General features: G+C 37.6%; 1 protein-coding gene across 2 annotated transcripts in view; it reads left to right on the plus strand.

The window, feature by feature from the left end:
- The window catches only part of CREBL2 (cAMP responsive element binding protein like 2), a 29511-nt gene extending 13745 nt beyond the window's left edge, over positions 1–15766 (plus strand). Inside the window, exons 2-5 of one of the 2 annotated variants that reach the window (XM_014740665.3) lie at positions 5620–5671; positions 9042–9239; positions 10462–10606; positions 12649–15766. In XM_014740665.3, the coding sequence (XP_014596151.1) occupies positions 5620–5671; positions 9042–9239; positions 10462–10606; positions 12649–12653 (400 nt within the window). In that variant the 3' untranslated portion in view covers positions 12654–15766. The remainder of the gene's footprint in view (positions 1–5619; positions 5672–9041; positions 9240–10461; positions 10607–12648) is intronic. The other variant, XM_001501394.6, reaches the window with a different exon arrangement.
- Positions 15767–19037: the final 3271 nt, after the last annotated feature.

The following is a 19037-nucleotide window of genomic DNA, read 5'->3' on the forward strand; positions in this document are numbered from 1 at the left end:
AGGCCTTGTAATTTTCATTATATAGGTCCTTCACTTCCTTAGTTAAATTTACCCCAAGGTATTTTATTCTTTTTGTTGCAATTGTGAATGGTATTGTATTCTTGAGTTCTTTTTCCGTTGGTTCATTACTGGAGTATAGAAATGCTACTGATTTATGCAAATTGATTTTATACCCTGCAACTTTGCTGTAGTTGTTGATTACTTCTAACAGTTTTCCAATGGATTCTTTGGGGTTTTCTATATGTAAGATCATGTTGTCTGCAAACAGCGAGAGTTTCACTTCTTCCCTCCCTATTTGGATTCCTTTTATTCCTTTTTCTTGCCTGATTGCTCTGGCCAGGACCTCCAGTACTATGTTAAATAAGAGTGGTGATAGAGGGCATCCTTGTCTTGTTCCTGTTTTCAGGGGGATGGGGTTCAGTTTTTGCCCATTGAGTATGATGTTGGCTATGGGTTTGTCGTATATGGCCTTTATTATGTTGAGGTAGTTTCCTTCTATGCCCATTTTGTTCAGAGTTTTTATCATAAATGGCTGTTGGATCTTGTCAAATGCCTTCTCTGCATCTATTGAGATGATCATGTGGTTTTTATTCCTCAGTTTGTTGATGTGGTGTATCACGTTGATTGATTTGCGGATGTTGAACCATCCCTGTGTCCCTGGTATGAATCCCACCTGATCCTGATGTATGATTCTTTTGATGAATTGCTGAATTCTGGTTGCCAAAATTTTGTTTAGAATTTTTGCATCTATGTTCATCAGTGATATTGGCCTGTAGTTCTCTTTTTTCGTGGTGTCCTTGTCAGGTTTTGGTATCAGCGTGATCTTGGCCTCATAGAATGTGTTAGGAAGTGTTCCATCTTCCCTAATTTTTTGGAATAGCTTGAAAAGGATAGGTATTAAGTCCTCTCTGAAAGTTTGGTAGAATTCCCCAGGAAAGCCATCTGGTCCTGGGGTTATATTCTTTGGGATGTTTTTGATTGCTGTTTCAATCTCTTTCCTTGTGATTGGTCTGTTCAAATTGTCTGCCTCTTCTTGAGTGAGCTTTGGGAGATTGTAGGAGTCCAAGAATTTATCCATTTCCTCTAGGTTATCCATTTTGTTGGCATATAGTTTTTTGTAGTATTCTCTTATAATCTGTTGTATTTCTGCAGAGTCTGTTGTTATTTCTCCTCGCTCATTTCTGATTTTGTTTATTTGAGCTTTCTCCCTTTTTTTCTTTGTAAGTCTGGCTAATGGTTTGTCAATTTTATTTATCTTCTCAAAAAACCAGCTCTTTGTCTCATTGATCCTTTCTACTGCCTTTTTCGTTTCAATAGTATTTATTTCTGCTCTGATTTTTATTATTTCTCTCCTTCTGCTGACTTTGGGCTTTGTTTGTTCTTTTTTCTCTAGTTCAGTTAGGTGTGCTTTAAGGTTGCTTATTTGGGATTTTTCTTGTTTGTTAAGATGTGCCTGTATTGCGATGAATTTTCCTCTTAATACAGCTTTTGCTGTATCCCATATGAGTTGGTATGGCATGCTATCATTTTCATTTGTTTCCAGGTATTTTTTTATTTCTTCTTTAATTTCTTCAATGATCCATTGCTTGTTCAGTAGTGTGTTGTTTAGTCTCCACATCTTTGTGCCTTTCTTAGCTTTTTTCTTGTAATTAATTTCTAGCCTTATAGCACTATGATCTGAGAAGATGCTTGTTATTATTTCAATTTTTTTAAATTTGTAGAGGCTTGCCTTGTTTCCCAACATATGGTCTATCCTAGAGAATGTTCCATGTGCACTTGAGAAGAATGTGTATTCAGCTCCTTCAGGGTGGAGTGATCTATATATGTCTATTAAGTCCAATTGTTTTAGTTTTTCATTCAGCTCCACTATTTCCTTGTTGATTTTCTGTCTGGATGATCTGTCCATTGATGTGAGTGGGGTGTTGAGGTCCCCTACTATTATTGTGTTGTTTTTAACACCTTCCTTTAGGTCTGTTAATAGTTGCTTTATGAATCTTGGTGCTCCTGTGTTGGGTGCATAGATATTTATAAGTGTTATTTCTTCTTGATGAAGTGTCCCTTTGATCATTATATATTGTCCCTCTGTGTCTCTCTTTACCTGTCTTATTTTGAAATTCACTTGGTCTGATATGAGAATTGCAACACCTGCCTTTTTTTCCTTGCTATTTGCTTGAAGTATTGTCCTCCACCCCTTCACCCTGAGTCTTTGTTTGTCCTTGGGGCTGAGGTGTGTTTCCTGGAGGCAACAAATTGTTGGATCTTGTTCTTTAATCCATTTTGCCACTCTGTGTCTTTTTATTGGAGAGTTCAATCCGTTCACATTGAGAGTGATTATTGATGCATGTGGACTTAATGCTGTCAATCTGTCACTCATTATCTTGTTTTCCTGTGTTTCTTTTCCTGTGTGCTTTAGACTACCCATTTAATACTGCAATTTCTTATGCTGGGTTTCTTAGATTTTTCCTTATCTGTGATTTGTGACTCTGTTCTGTACTTTATTTTAGTGTCTGCCTTGAAGTTTGTATTTAGAATCTCGTGTATAATATAGTCTATTCTCTGGTGGTCTCTTAGTTACTTGACCAATACTGATTTAGACCCTTTGCTCTTCCCCTCCTAAATAATTATTTTCATTTTTTATTCCAACTCGTCTTATTAATTTGTAGTTAGAGTGCTAAGATCGTCCTTGTTTTGGTAGTTTCCTTACCTTTACCCTAATGCTATAATTGAATATTTGCTATCCTGTTCTGGTTCTATCCATCGGTCTCCCTAGTCTGTGGATTATGTCCCCTTTCTCCCTTTTTTCTTTTTTCAAGTATGAGAGCCTTCTTGAGGATTTCTTGTAATGGAGGGCTTTTAGTTACAAATTCCCTTAACTTTTGTTTGTCTGGAAAAGATTTAATTTCTCCCTCATATCTGAAGGAAATTCTTGCTGGATAGAGTATTCTTGGCTGAAGGTTTTTATCCTTTAAAGCTTTGAATATATCACTCCATTCTCTCCTAGCTTGTAGGGTTTCTGTAGAGAAATCCGCTGACAGTCTGATAGGGGCTCCTTTATAGGTTATTCTCTTTTTTTTTCTTACTTCCCTGAGTATTCTTTCCTTATCATTCCTATTTGCCAACTTTACTAGTATGTGCCTTGCGGTGGGTCTTTTTACATTGACAAATCTGGGAGATCTAAAACCCTCCTCTACACACATTTCTCTGTTGATCCCTAGATTTGGGAAGTTCTCTTCAATAATTTCGTTAAGCACACTTTCTGCTCCATTTTCCTTTCCCATATTCTTGGGAATTCCTATGATCCTTATGTTCTTACTCCTCATTGAATCCATTATCTCTCGGAGATTTTCCTCATTTTTTAAAATTTTTAGTTCTCTTTCTTCCTCTGTCTGGCGCCATTCAGCCTGTCTGTCCTCGATTATGCTGATTTGCTCCTCTATGTGGTCTACACGGGCATTCAGGGAATCCGTATTCTGTTTTATCTGGTCCATTGTGTTTTTCATCTCAAGTAATTCTGTTTGATTCTTTATGATTTCAATCTCTTTTGTGAAGTAACTCCAGAACTCGGCTTGTTTCTCTATCTTTCTCTCTACCTCATTGAGTTTTTTGATTATAGCTGCTCTGAATTCATTATCACTTAGTTTACCTAATTCCAAGTCCTCAGGACTTAATTCTGTGTTTTTATTGTTTTCCTTCTGTTCTTGGGCTTTTATAAATTGCTGGATGGTAGAGGAGCGGTTTTTTCTCATGGTGGTAGAATTCAGTTGCAGTTACAGCCTGTCGCCACTAGATGGGGGTCGAGAGCGGGGTGTTAGCTCTCCGCCTTGGGGCAAGATGGCTGCGCCCACTGGCTTCGCTCGGGGGGAGGGGCTGTTACTCACACGTGCTGGTCTGGGTTCAGATCAGTTCTGTTCTCTGGTCTCCCAAGGCCCTTGATTTATAGGGTCCCCGTGGACGGAAGCTTTCCCCCATCAGTGGGTCTCCACTGAATCAGCGGCAGGAGTCCTGGATGATCCCCCGGTCGCGTGGCCCCTCCCCCGCTCCTTCCCGACCTGCGCCGGAGCGATTCGCAGACTCTAGGGGAGGGAGCGATGTTCTCTCCTACCGTTCCAGCACCTCCGAAGGTGTAAAGCTAGGTTTATGATCTCTGCCTTCTTGGTATTGCAGGTCTCTAACGAGCTGGCATTATGTTTATTCTCTGAAATTCAGTTCTTCCAATCTTTTGTTGTATTTTGGAGAGGAGAGAATCCCGGGTCAGCTCACCCCGCCATTTTGCTCCGCCCACTCGGCCTCAATGGGATGTTTTCTTAAATTCACTTTCAGATTGTTCAGCATGTGTAGAAACACAACTAATTTTTGTATATTGATCTTGTATCTTGCAACCTTGCTCAACTCATTTATTAGATCTAATAGTTTTTTGTGGATTCCTTAGGATTTTCTATATATAAAATCATGTCATTTTTCAAATAGAAAGAGTTTTACTTTTTCCTTTACAATCTGAATGCCGTCTCTTTCCTTTTCTTGCCTATTTGCTGTGTCTAGCACCTTCAATACGATGTTGAATAGAAATGACAAGAGAAGACAAGATCCTTGTCTTGTTCCTGACCTTTGAGAGACGGCATTCAATCTTTGACCATTAAGTATGATGTTAGGTGGGTTTTTCATAGATGGCTTTTATCAGATGAAGGAAGTTCCCTTCTATTCCTAGTTTCTTGAGTGTTTTTATCATGTAAGTGTGGTGGATTTTGTCAGGTGCTTTTTCTGAGTCTGTTAAGATGAACATAGAGTTTTTGTCCTTTTTTCTATTGATATAGAGTAATTGATTTTCATTTGTTAAACCAACGTTCATTCCTGGGATAAATCGCACTTAGTCAAGATGTATAATCCTTTTTACGTATTGTTAGATTCAGTCTGCTGCTAGTATTTTATTAAGGATTTTTGCCTCTATATTCACAAGACGTATTAATCTATGGTTTTCCTTTCTTATGCTATCTTTGGTTTTGGTATCAGGCTAATATTCACCTCATGGAATGAGTTGGGAAATGTTCTCTCCTCTTGTGTTTTTTGGAAGAGTTTGTAAAGAATTAGTGTTAATTCTTTAAATGTTTGGTAGAATTCACCAGTGAAGTCACCTGGATCAGGACTTCTCTTTGTGAGAAATTTTTTGATTACAACTCAATCTCTTTATTTGTTTCACGTCTGTTCATATTTTCTGTTTCTTCTTGAGTCAGTTTTGCTACTTTGTGTCTTTCTAAGAATTTGTCCATTGCATTTAGGTTATCTAGTTTTTTGGCAAAGAATTTTTCACAGTATTCCCATGTAACCCTTTTTATTTTGATAGTGATGTCCTCTCTTTCAGTCTTGATTTTAGTATCTTGAATGTTTTCTCTTGGCCAGTCTAGCTAAAGGTTTGTCAATTTTGTTGAACTTTGAAGAACTAACTTTTGGTTTTATTGATTTTTCTCTGTTGTTTTTCCATTCTCTATTTTATTTATCTCTGCTCTAATATTTATTATTTCCTTTCATCTGCTTGCTTTGGGTTTAATTTGCTCTTCTTTTTCTAGTTTCTTACGGTGGAAAATTAGGTTATTGATTTAAAATCTTTCTTCTTTTTTAATTTAGGTGTTTACAGCTCCCTCTGAGCACTGCTTTAGCTGCATCTCATAAAGTTTTGGTATGTTGTGTTTTCCTTTTCATTCATCTCAAAATATTTTTCTAATTTCCCTTGGGATCTCTTCTTTGACCCATTGGTTACTTAGGAATTTCTTTTGTTTTTTATGTCATATTTATTAAATACTTGTTTCTGTGTACTAAGATAGAATTATATGACAGCCCCTGGTGCTTACTTTGTAAAAATCATGACATCTAGTTTTAGCTTGTCTCAAAGGAGAAAGTGTTAAAAACAGGTAGTTAACAGAAAAGTAAGACCTTCACTCTTGCTTGCTTATAAAAGATAGACTTTAACATTTTTAACATATAATGAAATCAGACTTGGTATTGCAGAGGCACTACTGAAATATGACATCTCTAATATCCTACCTTTGTGAAATAATTTCTTTGTGGAGGGTAAAAAGAAAGAAAGAAAGAAAGAAACAGAATGGCTAGCTCGTGGTGAGGGGTAGGGAGACAGGCCTTCTATCCCCAGCTCACAAATGTGTTTTGGGGAGGAAAAAGGTAAAATGGACAGTGGATAAAGTGGTAAAACAATGGCATACTGTTTTAAAGACAGCTATTTAAATTTTCATGTGGCTCTATGTCAATAGAAATAAAATTAGAACAGAAAAAAATGCTAAATTGGGGGATTAGTTTCACAGCTTCCTTTGGGGTTTGTGTTGGTGCATAAAAATCAGTACTTTTATTTAGCCATTAATATGCTTCCTCACAGAAGAAATAAGAGGAGAGAGCAAGAGGGCCTATGTGGTTATCACTGAGTTTGTGAAAATTTTATGAAACATTGGCAAGAATGACTTTTGGCCCAGAGATATTTAAGGAATTTGTGAAGTTGATTTCAGTTTTAGTTTTTGGTTCCTAATTTCTAATTAACTTCCCGTATTCATCTCCCAGTCTTTATGGCTTATGAAATATATAAAGTTCAGTTGTTAAGGCAGCTAGTTTACTAACCTACATTTGTATATTATCTTTTTCTTTACAAAGTGCTCTCATACATTATTATACTTAATATTCACAATAATTCTGTTCTATACTTGACTCTCTTGAAAACTGGTACACTAATCAGATTTTAGCTGGCACCAAAAGCCAAACGGTCTGTTACTGGGGAAAAATTAAGCTAGAGAAGTCGGGGTTATGTGGTTTTAAATGTAATTTTACAGGAGATGACATAAAATACAGGAACCCTGGATTCATTTACTGTGCCTTTCTAATAAAGAAAAGGAATAAAATAGTTCCAATTTAAATATTTTGCTACCATGAAAGTAAACAAAGGGTTATAACTTTTGTTTGATTTTTATGACTGTGCTAGGTGTGTTTCAAAAATCAATGAAGTCTGGGAAGTACACTGTGTTCTGTTGCTGGCTTTTCAAAGGCAGCCACTCCTGAATTAATTAAAAACAGCAATATATGAGGTATTGGATTATAGTGTTGTGTGATTGATGACTCATTTTACTACATAAAGAATAGATTTGATTACCATTTATTTCACTATACACGAGTTTATGCTGTAAATATATTGCTTTTTAAAAGCTGTGGCAATAGCAAATAGACTTTGTTTTAATGCAGGGTGATTTTAAAATATTTTGTTAAAATTGTGCAATTGATGTGATATAAGCATAATTTAAAATTTAGTCCATAGTAATATTTGAATCAACTAGTCATCTTGCAATTGGTATCACATATTTGGCTCTGAAGAAAAGTTTCCTGAGGTGTATATTATTATACTGGAATAAAAACATGATGATGCAGAATAGAAAAGCCGTAAAAGACCAGTTTTTGAAAAGTTGAAACTAATTTAGGAGTAGTACTGAAGCAGCTAGCTAGATGGTGGTGGAAAGGAAAGATTTTTTTCCTCAGAACCTTAGAGTATTCTGTCTCATTTCAGAGCCACCCTATAAAATGCTAGATGCAATGCTTAGCCATCGGGATATGACATAAGGGCTGGTAAATGAGGCTGATTCCCATTTAAAGCTTGGTTTTCCTTACCTAACCATTATACTTAGTAATGATCTGATCTTTACAGCATACTGGGCATTGTTGGTTTATATAAATAGTGATTTCAAACAAACAAATCAGTTTTCATAGTCCAAATGAATATTGATCCTTTGAATTTTGTTACCTGGGAAAGCTTCTACATTTATTCCACTGATTTGCCAGTGTGTGAGTTTTGTGTCTTCTCTTTAAAGCCTCAGCAACATTCCTTTCAGTATATTGAAGTTATGACATTTTTATTCTCTGAAGGTGATTTTCAGAAAGGAATAGACATCATCAGAACTTCGTCAGATAAACTAAGTGGATAATCAAATTGTTTGGGAATTTGAAGAATAATGTATCACTCTAAAGTAATGAAGCATATTGTGTTGTGACTTGTAAAATACTGGCTCCACAAGCACTTTCCAAAAAAGCTTGTTCATTGGCATAAATGTACCTGCTTTCAAGAACATTTATTTGATGTGTAAGTTCAGGTTCATCTATTTAAAAATTCATCATCTTTACCTCATGGTTAAATCTTGTATAAGAACTTGGGGAGGTTCCAAAACCAAACAATGAAGAAGATTAAATTACTTTGCCAGTCACCTAAAAATTGTGCCTACGCAGGTAAATGAGTAACAGGGATATTGAGAGGATGTCTTCTGACACTAGTGGGAGCAGGTAGAAATCTCCTGAGACAATCTAGGGTTATAATTACCGGCTTCTAAAGGCAGGAGAGAATCATCCTGGAGATTTCAGGGACTTCCTGTGTGTTCCTTTGGGCTCAACAAATGTGAAGAGGGAATACATAGAAAATTGCTTAAGATACATACATATACACATATATATACACAGATTTTTAATTTTTTCTAATTATAAACATTTAAAAATGTCGATGAGAAGAAAGCTATTTATAATCACGCCCATCAGAGAAATCCTCACTGACCTTTTCTTAGCATCCTTTCTTCTATGTTGTTTTATGACTTTGAGATCATACTGAAACTTACTGAAAGTTTTGAATATTGATTTTTTTTTACTTATTTTATTGTAATTATTTTCTTGAGTCAATAAAAATTCTTCATGAACAAAATATTTAGTGGTAATCTTTTAGTTTTTTTATTATCTAGCTACATATGGTTCATAAAGTTTACTGTTAAACTATTTAAAGTTTATTACTGAAGAAATAATGAAAACTTACATTATTTCTCCTCTCACATTCATGGTATCAAAAGTATCAGAAAAAAATTATTAAAGACTCATAAGGCATTTGATGGGATTCTGCTTTCTTAGTTCCATAGGCTTCATTTACTCGTAAATGTTTTCCTTGCTAATATGCAGCTGCAGTCACTTTCCTCGACACAGAACTAAGAGAAAAAAATTATTTCTTCCTTCTCTTGCTGAAGGTGGTTGGAGGCAAAGTAAAGAAGCCCGGCAAACGAGGTCGGAAGCCAGCCAAAATTGACTTGAAGGCAAAACTTGAAAGGAGCCGGCAGAGTGCAAGAGAGTGCCGGGCCAGAAAAAAACTGAGATATCAGTATTTGGAAGAGTTGGTATCCAGTCGGGAAAGAGCTATATGTGCCCTCAGAGAGGAACTGGAAATGGTGAGAAAGTCTGTCAATAAACGTGTGAAAAGATCAACCTAAGCTTAGCAAAGAAGTATACCTTAAAAGGTGGAGATACCAATTTTTACCTATCCAGTTGACAAACACGGGAAAGAATATTAATCTGTTAGCAAGGATATAGGCAAATAAGTATTTTCATACATTGCTGATGGGAGCAGAATGTACATGACTATTTCATTGAGGGATTGTTTATGAAAGAAAAAATGAAAAATAACGCAAATGGACAGCAATAGGAGATTCGTTAGTTAAATTATACTGCACTCATATATTGGACTACTTTGCAAAAATTCACAGTGCACGTATATATTTACTCATGTAGAAAAACATTTATAATATATTGATAAGTGGAAAAAGTATCACAATATGTAACAATATGCATTGTATGATACTATTTGTGTTTAAACGTTTATTCGTTTGGCGTGTTTTATTCACTCATTCATTCATTCAGACTTTGGGAAGTGGCTGTAGAAACGTAGAAGAGAATAGGTAAAAGAGAATTAAACCGCACTACTGTGAGCTCAGGGGAGGAGGTGACAGGTAGAAGAAGAGAGAGATGATACGTTCATAATCTTTACAAAACTGGGACAGACTACTTCAGATTTTTAGAAGGTAAGAAAATAAGGTTGGGGCATGAAGAGAGTCCAGATGTACACGATTCAGTAGATTTTTTTTTTTAATATATTGAATTTGACTTAATGCTATAAATTATTTTTCACCTTCTGCAATGTAAGCCACTTGAGGGATAATCTTTGGGCTGATTCATCTTGGGATACCCCCAAAGTCCTACCTCACATTCTAGTAGATAGTTGATGTTTAGCGAATGTTTATGAAAGAGAGAAAGGAAATTACAAAAGTATTTATTTGGTGAGTCGGAGTAATAATGTGACAATTAGCAAAAAGAGATGAATTCTAATTAGTAGCACACTGTGGAGAGAGATTTTTTTAAACAGAGGGGCCTTTTTAATCTGAGCAACACTCCTGTACATCACAAGAAGGAGATTCAGCAGCACTTCTTCTCCCCCTTCTGAGAGATGGAAGACCTCATCCATGTCCTAGGTGTTAAATAGGATGCCATGGAGGGTGAAATTCCCAGCAGCTAATGTGATGTCTAGTTAGGGGAATCTTAGGTCTAGGATTTCTACCAGTGGTTCCTGAACTCTGACTAGTAAAATTTTACTTAAATATGTTTTACATATTTCAGTACAAGCAGTGGTGCATGGCAATGGACCAAGGAAAAATCCCTTCTGAAATAAAGGCCCTACTCACTGGAGAAGAGCAGAGCAAATCTCAGCAGAACTCAAGCAGGCACACGAAAGCTGGGAAGACAGACGCTAACAGCAATTCCTGTGAGTACAACCCGTGGGAGAGTTTATATTTAGAGGAGTGTCTTCAGGTGGGGTTTCTGTTGACCACTTTCCTCGGTATGTCTTTAAATAAAATAAAATGTTGATGTCGTTTGTAATACACTGATAAGCAAGTGAAATGGCGTTAGTTCTAAATATTGAAATACATTTTATGTGGAGTTTATAAAGAGCAACTGGTAAATTTATAGAATTTTTTTATTAGGTAGACTTAGTCCATAAATGGGAGTGTACTATTCTAGTTATTGTTAATAATGGTACCTTTCTTTTGTATTTTAACAGCTTATACAGTACTCTTACTTATATTTATCTTAAATCTCTCCTCCGATAATTGTGTTAAAGAATTATACATTTTATTTTGTAGGTGACGAAATAGCAGAGGGGCTGTGTAAGGTGCCTAAGGTCACATAGCTGTAATGGTAGAGCCTGTCCTCACCTAGTCCAGGCTCTAGTAGAGTGGCTCCTCACTGTAAGGATTTCTTTTTTATTCAGGTGAAGTTCACGTAACATAAAATTAACCATTTTAAGGTAACAATTCAGAGGCATTTAGTACATTCACAATGTTGTACAATCATCACCTCTATCTAGTTACGAAACATTTTATCACCCTAAAAGAAAACCCTAACTCATGAAGCAGTTACTCATCCCTGGCAACCATAAATCTGCTTTCTGTCTCTATGGATTTACCTATTTTGGATATTTCATATAAATGGAATCAAACAGTATGTGACTTTCTGTACCTAGCATGTTTTCAAGGTTCATTTATCAGTACTTCATACCTTTTTATGGCTGCATAATATTCCATTGTGTATGTATAACACAGTTTGTAGTTATTCATTCATCTGTTGATGGACATTGGTTATTGTTTCTGCCTTTTGGCTACTGTAAATAGTGCTGCTGTGAACATACATGTACAAGTATGTGTTTGAGTACCTGTGGAATTGCTGGCTCATATAGTAATTCTGTATTTAACTTTTAGAGGAACCACAAACTGTTTTCCACAGTGCCTAAAATATCGTACATTCCCATCAGCAATATATGAAAGTTTCCCATTTCTCTACATCTTGCTAACACTTTTTAGTTTCCATTTTTAGGAACTATAGCCTTCCTAGTGGGTACGAAGTGGTATCTGATTGTGCTTTTGATTTGCATTTCTTTGATGACTAATGATGGAGCATCTTTTCATGTGCTTCTTGGCCATTTGTATATCTTGTTTGAAGAAGTTCCTGTGTAAGGCCCTTGCCCATGTTTTAATTACGTTGTTTTTCATTTTGTTGTTGAGTTGTACGAGTTCTTTCTGTATTCTGGATTTTATACCTTTATCAGATATATGATTTGCAGATACTTCTCCCATTCTGTAGGTTGTCTTTTCACTTTCTTCATAGTGTCTTTTGATGCACAAAAGGTTTTAATTTTTATGAAGTCTAGTTTATCTCTTTTCTTGTTTTCTTGTTTGTTCTTTGGGTGTCAGATCTAACAACCCATTGCCAAATCCGAGGTCATGAAGGTTTACCTCTATGTTTTCTTCTAAGAGTTTTATGGTTTTAGCTCTTATATTTAGGTCATTGATCCATTTTGACTTAATGTTTCTATATGGTGTGAGGTAAGGGTCCAACTTAATTCTTTTGCATGCATATCCAGTTGTCTCAGCACCATTTGTTGAAGAGACTGTAAAGATTTTAAAATGAAGATGCCATGTATTGATTTCTTCACCATTGTGATTGCTTTGAGAGCACTCGAAATAGTTGTAAGGAAATATTGTAAACTTTGCATCTTCTAGAAAATTTGTATAAAACTGAAGGATTGGCCATTTGATAAGTTTTATTAGATGAGGTAACATTTGCTTTAATATAAATTGAATTAATGAAAAATAGCCAAGTCAGCGCAGTTTTCTTTCAGTCTGTATTTAAAAATAGCCTTCCTGTAGATACTAAACTAAAAAAAATCATGCATTTTAGAACAGATTAACCAAACTTCATTGACTTTAAAAACATTCTTACGTTGATAACTTTGGATTTATTTTTCAGGGTGAAGATCGTATCAAATGATGAGTCAGTGATCGAAGCCAATATTCTGATTCCTATGGAGGATGAATGGGCAAGATTATACTTCTTGGCTCCATTTACTACCTACTGCTCAGTAGTCATCTCTGTAAATCTGCAATTTCTACCAAAATGTGTGATCATGGATCTGACAGGATTTTGCTTTAACTTTCAACACTTAGAAAATTTACAAACATTCAGACCTGTTCTGGCTGGTATTGCCACCCATGGCATTTAACATGTTGCAATTCTTGAAAACACAAGAGTAGAGAAAAATGGGTGAAGATTGTATTTTTGCACCTTAACCCCACATTGCTTTATGGGTTAATTTATATTCCTTCCATGTAATTCATGTAATTGTATGTGTTTGTGTGTTTAGTTGTCACTTCCTTTCCTGTTTTTGATTGCCCTACAAAGAGAAACCAAATGGGCTGATTACTGACTGTAAGTTCTCAGCCTCTATGGACCTAATCTTATTTCTTTATATTTACTTGAGTAATGTTTCTTTTCTGCATGAACCATGATTTCTCCTGTGAGCCATTCCAGCATAAGCTGTGAATATGTATTAACGAATATATACATTTCTATTTTTATAATCCATAATGATATGCCTGTTTTGAAAAATGTACGTGTTAACAAAGTCCATCAGGAAAGCCCTCAAGACAGCCTCTATTTAAAAGTTTTGTTGCTGTCTTCTCAAACTATATTCATAAAAGTTTGCTGGGGCCTAATCCATACTTGGAGAATAATTAGTCAAATTTTATTTTTAAGCAAGAAGTCACGTTTTAGGCATTTCAGCAGCATCCATCTTCTTGACAACCCAGAGTATGTATGTATGTATGTGTTTCTATTGTATGTCTATACATGTATGTGGGGAGGGCAGGAGTGAATGTGCACACACATTTCCTTGTGTACTCAACTAATTCGGAGAATTTTCCTAAAGAAAATAGGATGAAACTAGCTGCTGAGATGGAGTTTCTGCCTTAAGAGATCTGGAACGAAGTGAGGGACAAAGTGCCGCTAGATCTAACAGCTGTAGCTGTAAGCAGCACACTTAGTTTCTTCCCTGATGTGAGTTTCCTTGTGAATTGCTCTGACCTAGAAAGAAACACACTGTGGGTGTGCGTGTGGTTCAGCCCTGGCGATGCCTCCATCCTGGAGTGAAGCCCTGGAGCTAGAGTTGTGTACAACACTGCCCCTAGTGGGCCTGGCAGGAGGTGCGGAGGGCAGAGTGGTTCTTTCCATTCCCATCACAGCTGCGTTGACTTTCTTCCTGACTGCCAGATGGAGTGATGCTTGAGAAATCAAGCTCATAATACGATATGTTCACATAGGCCTAGGGATCTTTCGATTTCCCTTCTGAGACGCTTTGCCACTCTCTTCCCTTTTCTATAGTTAAATCGGGAGTTGTGTTCTCGGTTGCTGCTAAATTATAATTGTTCTTTGTTCTAATGAAGCAAATATTTGGCTTCCAAACAAAATACGTTTCCTTATAAAATGGCAGTTTAAGAGGAGGTGTCATCGTCTAGAATGTCTGTGAGGTGGAACATGTGATGGACCACATAGTTTCAGATTTACAAGGTACTTTCCCCCCTTCTTTTTAGGCCGTGCATTTGAATAAAGTGCCTCCCCTTAGCCTGAGTTCCTAAAGATCTCTTAGGTGGCGAACTCCGATCTCGAGTCTAGTCCTGTGTGACTACTGATATACCACTAGCCCAGCCTGTTGGGTGTCTCTGTGTTTTGGAGGACTGGGGATTTAAGAGTATTTAATGTCTTTTTAGGATCACAAATATAAATAGATTAAGGATTGTTGATATTCAGGCCTTCAGAATTTAAGTGTTTTAAATGTAGTTTTCAGATTATGATGGGTATGTTTTTGCCATCTGGTCTACTCAAATGTATATTTTTATTTTGCAAAACAACCCAAGCCTTCTCTGTGTTGCTTATTCAGTACCTTTTGAATTCCCCAGCAGAGTTGGTTTTCAAAGCAAACATTCCGCAATGAAATGTGGCTCGTCAATGGAGTGTCTCCATTGTGCTAGAAGTATTTCTTCTCTGGCTGTAATTTCACATTACAGGCTTATTTACGCCCCGCCCTCCTAGTATCTTTACAAGAGCAGTGACTTTGTCCTCAAGTAGAGGATGTGTAATTTTGGGTGAAAGTAAATTACAGTTTATTTGAGTTTATTCCTAAACCTATCTATTTGGTACTTTGGAGTAGATCACACCAAGAGACAGTTCCTTGGTCTTAAAAAGGAATGTTTTGATTGCTTTGGGTATTGTGCTGGCTGTTCGCTTTGGCCACTTGAAGCATGTTAATAAATGCCACTGATTAAAACAGCTGGAGCATTTCTTTTCCCATTCCAGTTAAGGAGCAGCATACTGAAGTCCTGGCATCTCTCACCTGTATGGCAACAAGCAGGCTGAGAGGACAGAGGGTGAGAGAATCAGTGAGTCAGTCCCCCTGGGTTGGTGCTGTTCTCCTTGCTCTCTGAGTAAACACAGCAATGTTTTCTTTTTCTTTTTTCCCCCCAAAGAAAGAATGGTAAGGGGAAAAATATATTTGTGTATTTAGACCAGTCGTATTCTGTCATTAATTTAGCATAGACCTGCCATATATTAGAGCAACTGAATATAATATGGAGTAAGTTTGACCAGGTCAAGTTTTAGGATATAGTTGAAGTTCTTAAAAATTTTTTTCTATTTTATCTAAATCTTCCTATTGTATGTAAATCAGAATCTATCTTACTGCAGCAAATTCATATCACTGTTTACCAGCTAATTGACAGTATTTATCAGCATCACCATTTAGCGTTTTGTTTTATCATCTTTGAATTATGATAGACTTGATTTGGCTCATTACAAAAAGTATAGGTTTAAACTGGACTTACCTTTAGTTAAAATAAAGGCAAAGAAATTTAAAACCATAAATGCTATATTTCACAAGAAATCAGTTGCATATTATCAGTTACATAGTTACTTTTAAAAGAGAAGAAAATTGCTATTAAACCACGTCGTATTTGGGGGCATTGAAGGAACTTTTCTTTCTCTGAAGAGCATTGTACTATTATATTTTTATGAAAAATAAAATATCTTCACCAGAGATATCTCAGATTGTCTGTTTCACAGTACTGAAATGTGTCTCTATAAGCACAAGTAGTAAAAAGAGTATGAAATTTAGGCAGAAGACCTCGCCTTGGATCCGTTTTTGGAGTTACCTTGCTTTATTTAATCTCCCAGCCTGTTTCCTCATCTATAAAAAAAGGGCGAGGATAACTTTCACAGAGTAATTGGGAGGCTGGATAGTCTGGAGTTATGAGAAACTGCTTCTGACGTAGTAAAGAACTAAATTAAATTTAAAATATTTGCATATGCCTGGGTTTGACTATTATTAGGATTTAAGTCACTAAAGATAAATATATTTATTTAATGAGCTGGAATCTGAATATGTAGTGTTGTAGGTATCACATTTCTGAAGTCTTTTTAGCTATATCATTAGTCTATCCCTGGAATGGTATAGTTGGAGGCTCTTTTTAGCAATAATAGCTTGTTTTTAATTAGGCTAATTTTAAGAGCAATTAATGTTCCAACTGGCAATAATCCTATAATCTGCATAAAGCAGGTTTTCCGGCTGCTGGGTAACTTGGTTCTCTTTTTCTCTTATTCCATCCATTTTACTTAACTACAGGGTAGTCATGAATCAGAGCCAGGACTGTCATGTAAGGTTGTGCTAATTGTGCATTGCACAAAGGCACCCAATTGAGGAGGTGAATGGGCCTAAAATCTAGCTCACATTCCCCTCAACAAGCCATGTGTGGAGGAAGGGGCACCTGCCATCTGCTCACCAGGGCACCATGTGGTGCAGGTCTGCCCAGAGAGGTGCCTTTTTCTAATTTGCCCAAAGAGAGTACCTTTCTTAATTCCTCCACCCAGAGGGTGCCTTTTTTTAAATGTGCAAAACAATAGTGTGCCACAGCTGGCTTATTGCTGGCTTCCCAGAGGAAAGTCAATTGCGTGCCTCTCGTCCCAACTCCACGCTGAGTGACATCAGGTTGGTAGCTTTTAATTGGCAAAGATGGAAGTATTTTATTTACACTGTAGAAATCAATAAATGCTACAAATCAGGAATTTCTCCCCCCGCCCCGCCCCCAGCCCCAAGAGTTGGTTTCCAGTCACTGAAGAAGGCCCTAGTATAGGCTAGAATGGCACTGACCAGCACAGGCACATCTGAGGCCCAAAAAAGTACATGATTGGAGCACACATGGAGCTGGATGGACTCTCTTTGTAAGTCTGAGGGCAGCTTGGAGCTGTCCATCTCAAATTCAGATTACTTCACAAAACAGATGATGATAGTTGTGACGCAGAAACTGTTATGGGTTGCAGAGAAATACCCAGCCCAGCTCTAGAAAATGACTAGGAGGTAAATGAGCTGAATTCTTAAAGCAAGCCCTGGGGTCTTGGAGGGCCGGCTCTGTGGCTGAGTGGTTAAGTTCGTGCGCTCCTGCTGCGGCGGCCCAGGGTTCGGATCCTGGGCATGGACATGGCACCGCTCGTCAGGCCATGTTGAGGCGGCATCCCACATCCCACAACTAGAAGGACGTGCAACTAAGATATACAGCTGTGTAGAGGGGGTTTTTGGGGAGATAAAGCAGAAAAAAAAAAAAGATTGGCAGCAGTTGTTAGCCCAGGTGCCAATCTTTGAAGAAAAAAAAAAAGGAAGATTGGCAACAGTTGTTAGCCCAGGTGCCAATCAAAAAAAAAGCAAGCCCTAGGGTCAGAGTGGACACACATAATTCACCTATTGTGTGATGACACAATGCTGCAAACACTCCTGGGCTGCGGGTTGGGCTGGATTTGGACAGTGAGCTCTGACTTACGGGTCATTTTGACTTGGCAGTAAGATAATATTTGAGCAGGAGAAATTTCCTGTGATCCAGCAGAACCCAATCCAATCCTGCCATGCCTCAGCGCCCCCTTCCTAAGAAGGAAGTGATGTCTGACAAGCACTTCACAGCCCCAAACCCAACACGGAACCAAGTCAGCAGGCTGGAAATGACAACTCTGTGCCTACACCAGGTAGGCCTGGATAGCCCAGAACCAAACAGGCCAAAATGTCACCCCAAACCCACCCTGAGTTTTGGATCTTACAACTTCAAGGAACGAAGCATGCCTGCCAACACCACAAGAAAAGAAGATAGAGGGTCTATGGCAAAAAATAAATAGTAATGACCCTCAAACCTCAGGCCAGAACAGTCCTGGGCCCCAGCTGCCACATATAGAGAAGAAAGAGAGCACTGAAAAAGGAAGGAAGAAAGCTCAAAAAAGATGACCAAGCCTCCTCCCAGAAGGAGGAATTCACGTAGGGGTCAAATTCAAAATGAAAGCTGTCAGTGCCTCCTTCCATGTGGAAGTAGCCCCACCTTTTTACCACTCCAGACCGAAATAGGCCCATGAGCCTTTTCCATGAGGCAGAGTAAGAACTCCACCTAGCAACAGCCAATAAGATGTCTTTAAAAGTGAACTATACTAGCATCACTCTTATTCCCAGAGTCGGGCAGAGTGAAGAGGGCCAGAAGTGGTGGAGAGAAGGGAGTCTTGAGTACAAATCAGAAGCACACAAACTGGTGTAAGAAATAAACCACAACACATCGGGGCTCAGGAGATGCTGACTCATTTAGATGATAAAGGGGTACTGAGCCAGACATACCTGAAGTGTGAAATAGGAGAAGGCCGTTTCAAATACAAAGGACTCATCACAGAGTTCCTTTAAATTCTCTCTCCTTTAGTGAAATTTAATGTTTTATAGGTCATTAACCACATCATTATGTACCTGGGGGTGACAGAAAAACAGCAAGCTGAAATGTGCTCCTCCATTTCTTATCAAATACGTCAAGTGAAAATACAGTATCTTTACAAGTGTAATTCATCCCAATGGCATTTCAAGTGACCACGGCTTTTTAGGAACATTTTTGTTGAGTAAAAAGAAATAGGAATTGTGTGCTAGGAGATGTTTAACAACTGACTCTTGGTTGGGGGAGGCCTGATTTGTATTTGCCAAATTCTGGGGTGGAAATGTTCCCACCATGAGTGATTTCAAGCTACTGTGTTGTCAAGCAGCAACCAAAATTTTGGAAAATTTAGAAATTGGCTCTTGCAAGCATGCGTGAGCCGACTTCACAGCACTGATCACTTACCTAGTATGAGAATGGGCTATCAGGAGGCCTTCAGGTGCAAATAAAGAGGACCCGACTCGAACTGGCGTGAACGATAAAGACATGTACTATCTCACGTACTGAGAGGGAAAGCTACATTGGCTTGACAATGTCATTAAAGACCCGGGATATTTCCTTCCTTCTGCTCTCCCATCCTCAGCA

The sequence above is a fragment of the Equus caballus genome, chromosome 6 (assembly GCF_041296265.1).
Source record: "Equus caballus isolate H_3958 breed thoroughbred chromosome 6, TB-T2T, whole genome shotgun sequence".
Taxonomy (NCBI): domain Eukaryota; kingdom Metazoa; phylum Chordata; class Mammalia; order Perissodactyla; family Equidae; genus Equus; species Equus caballus.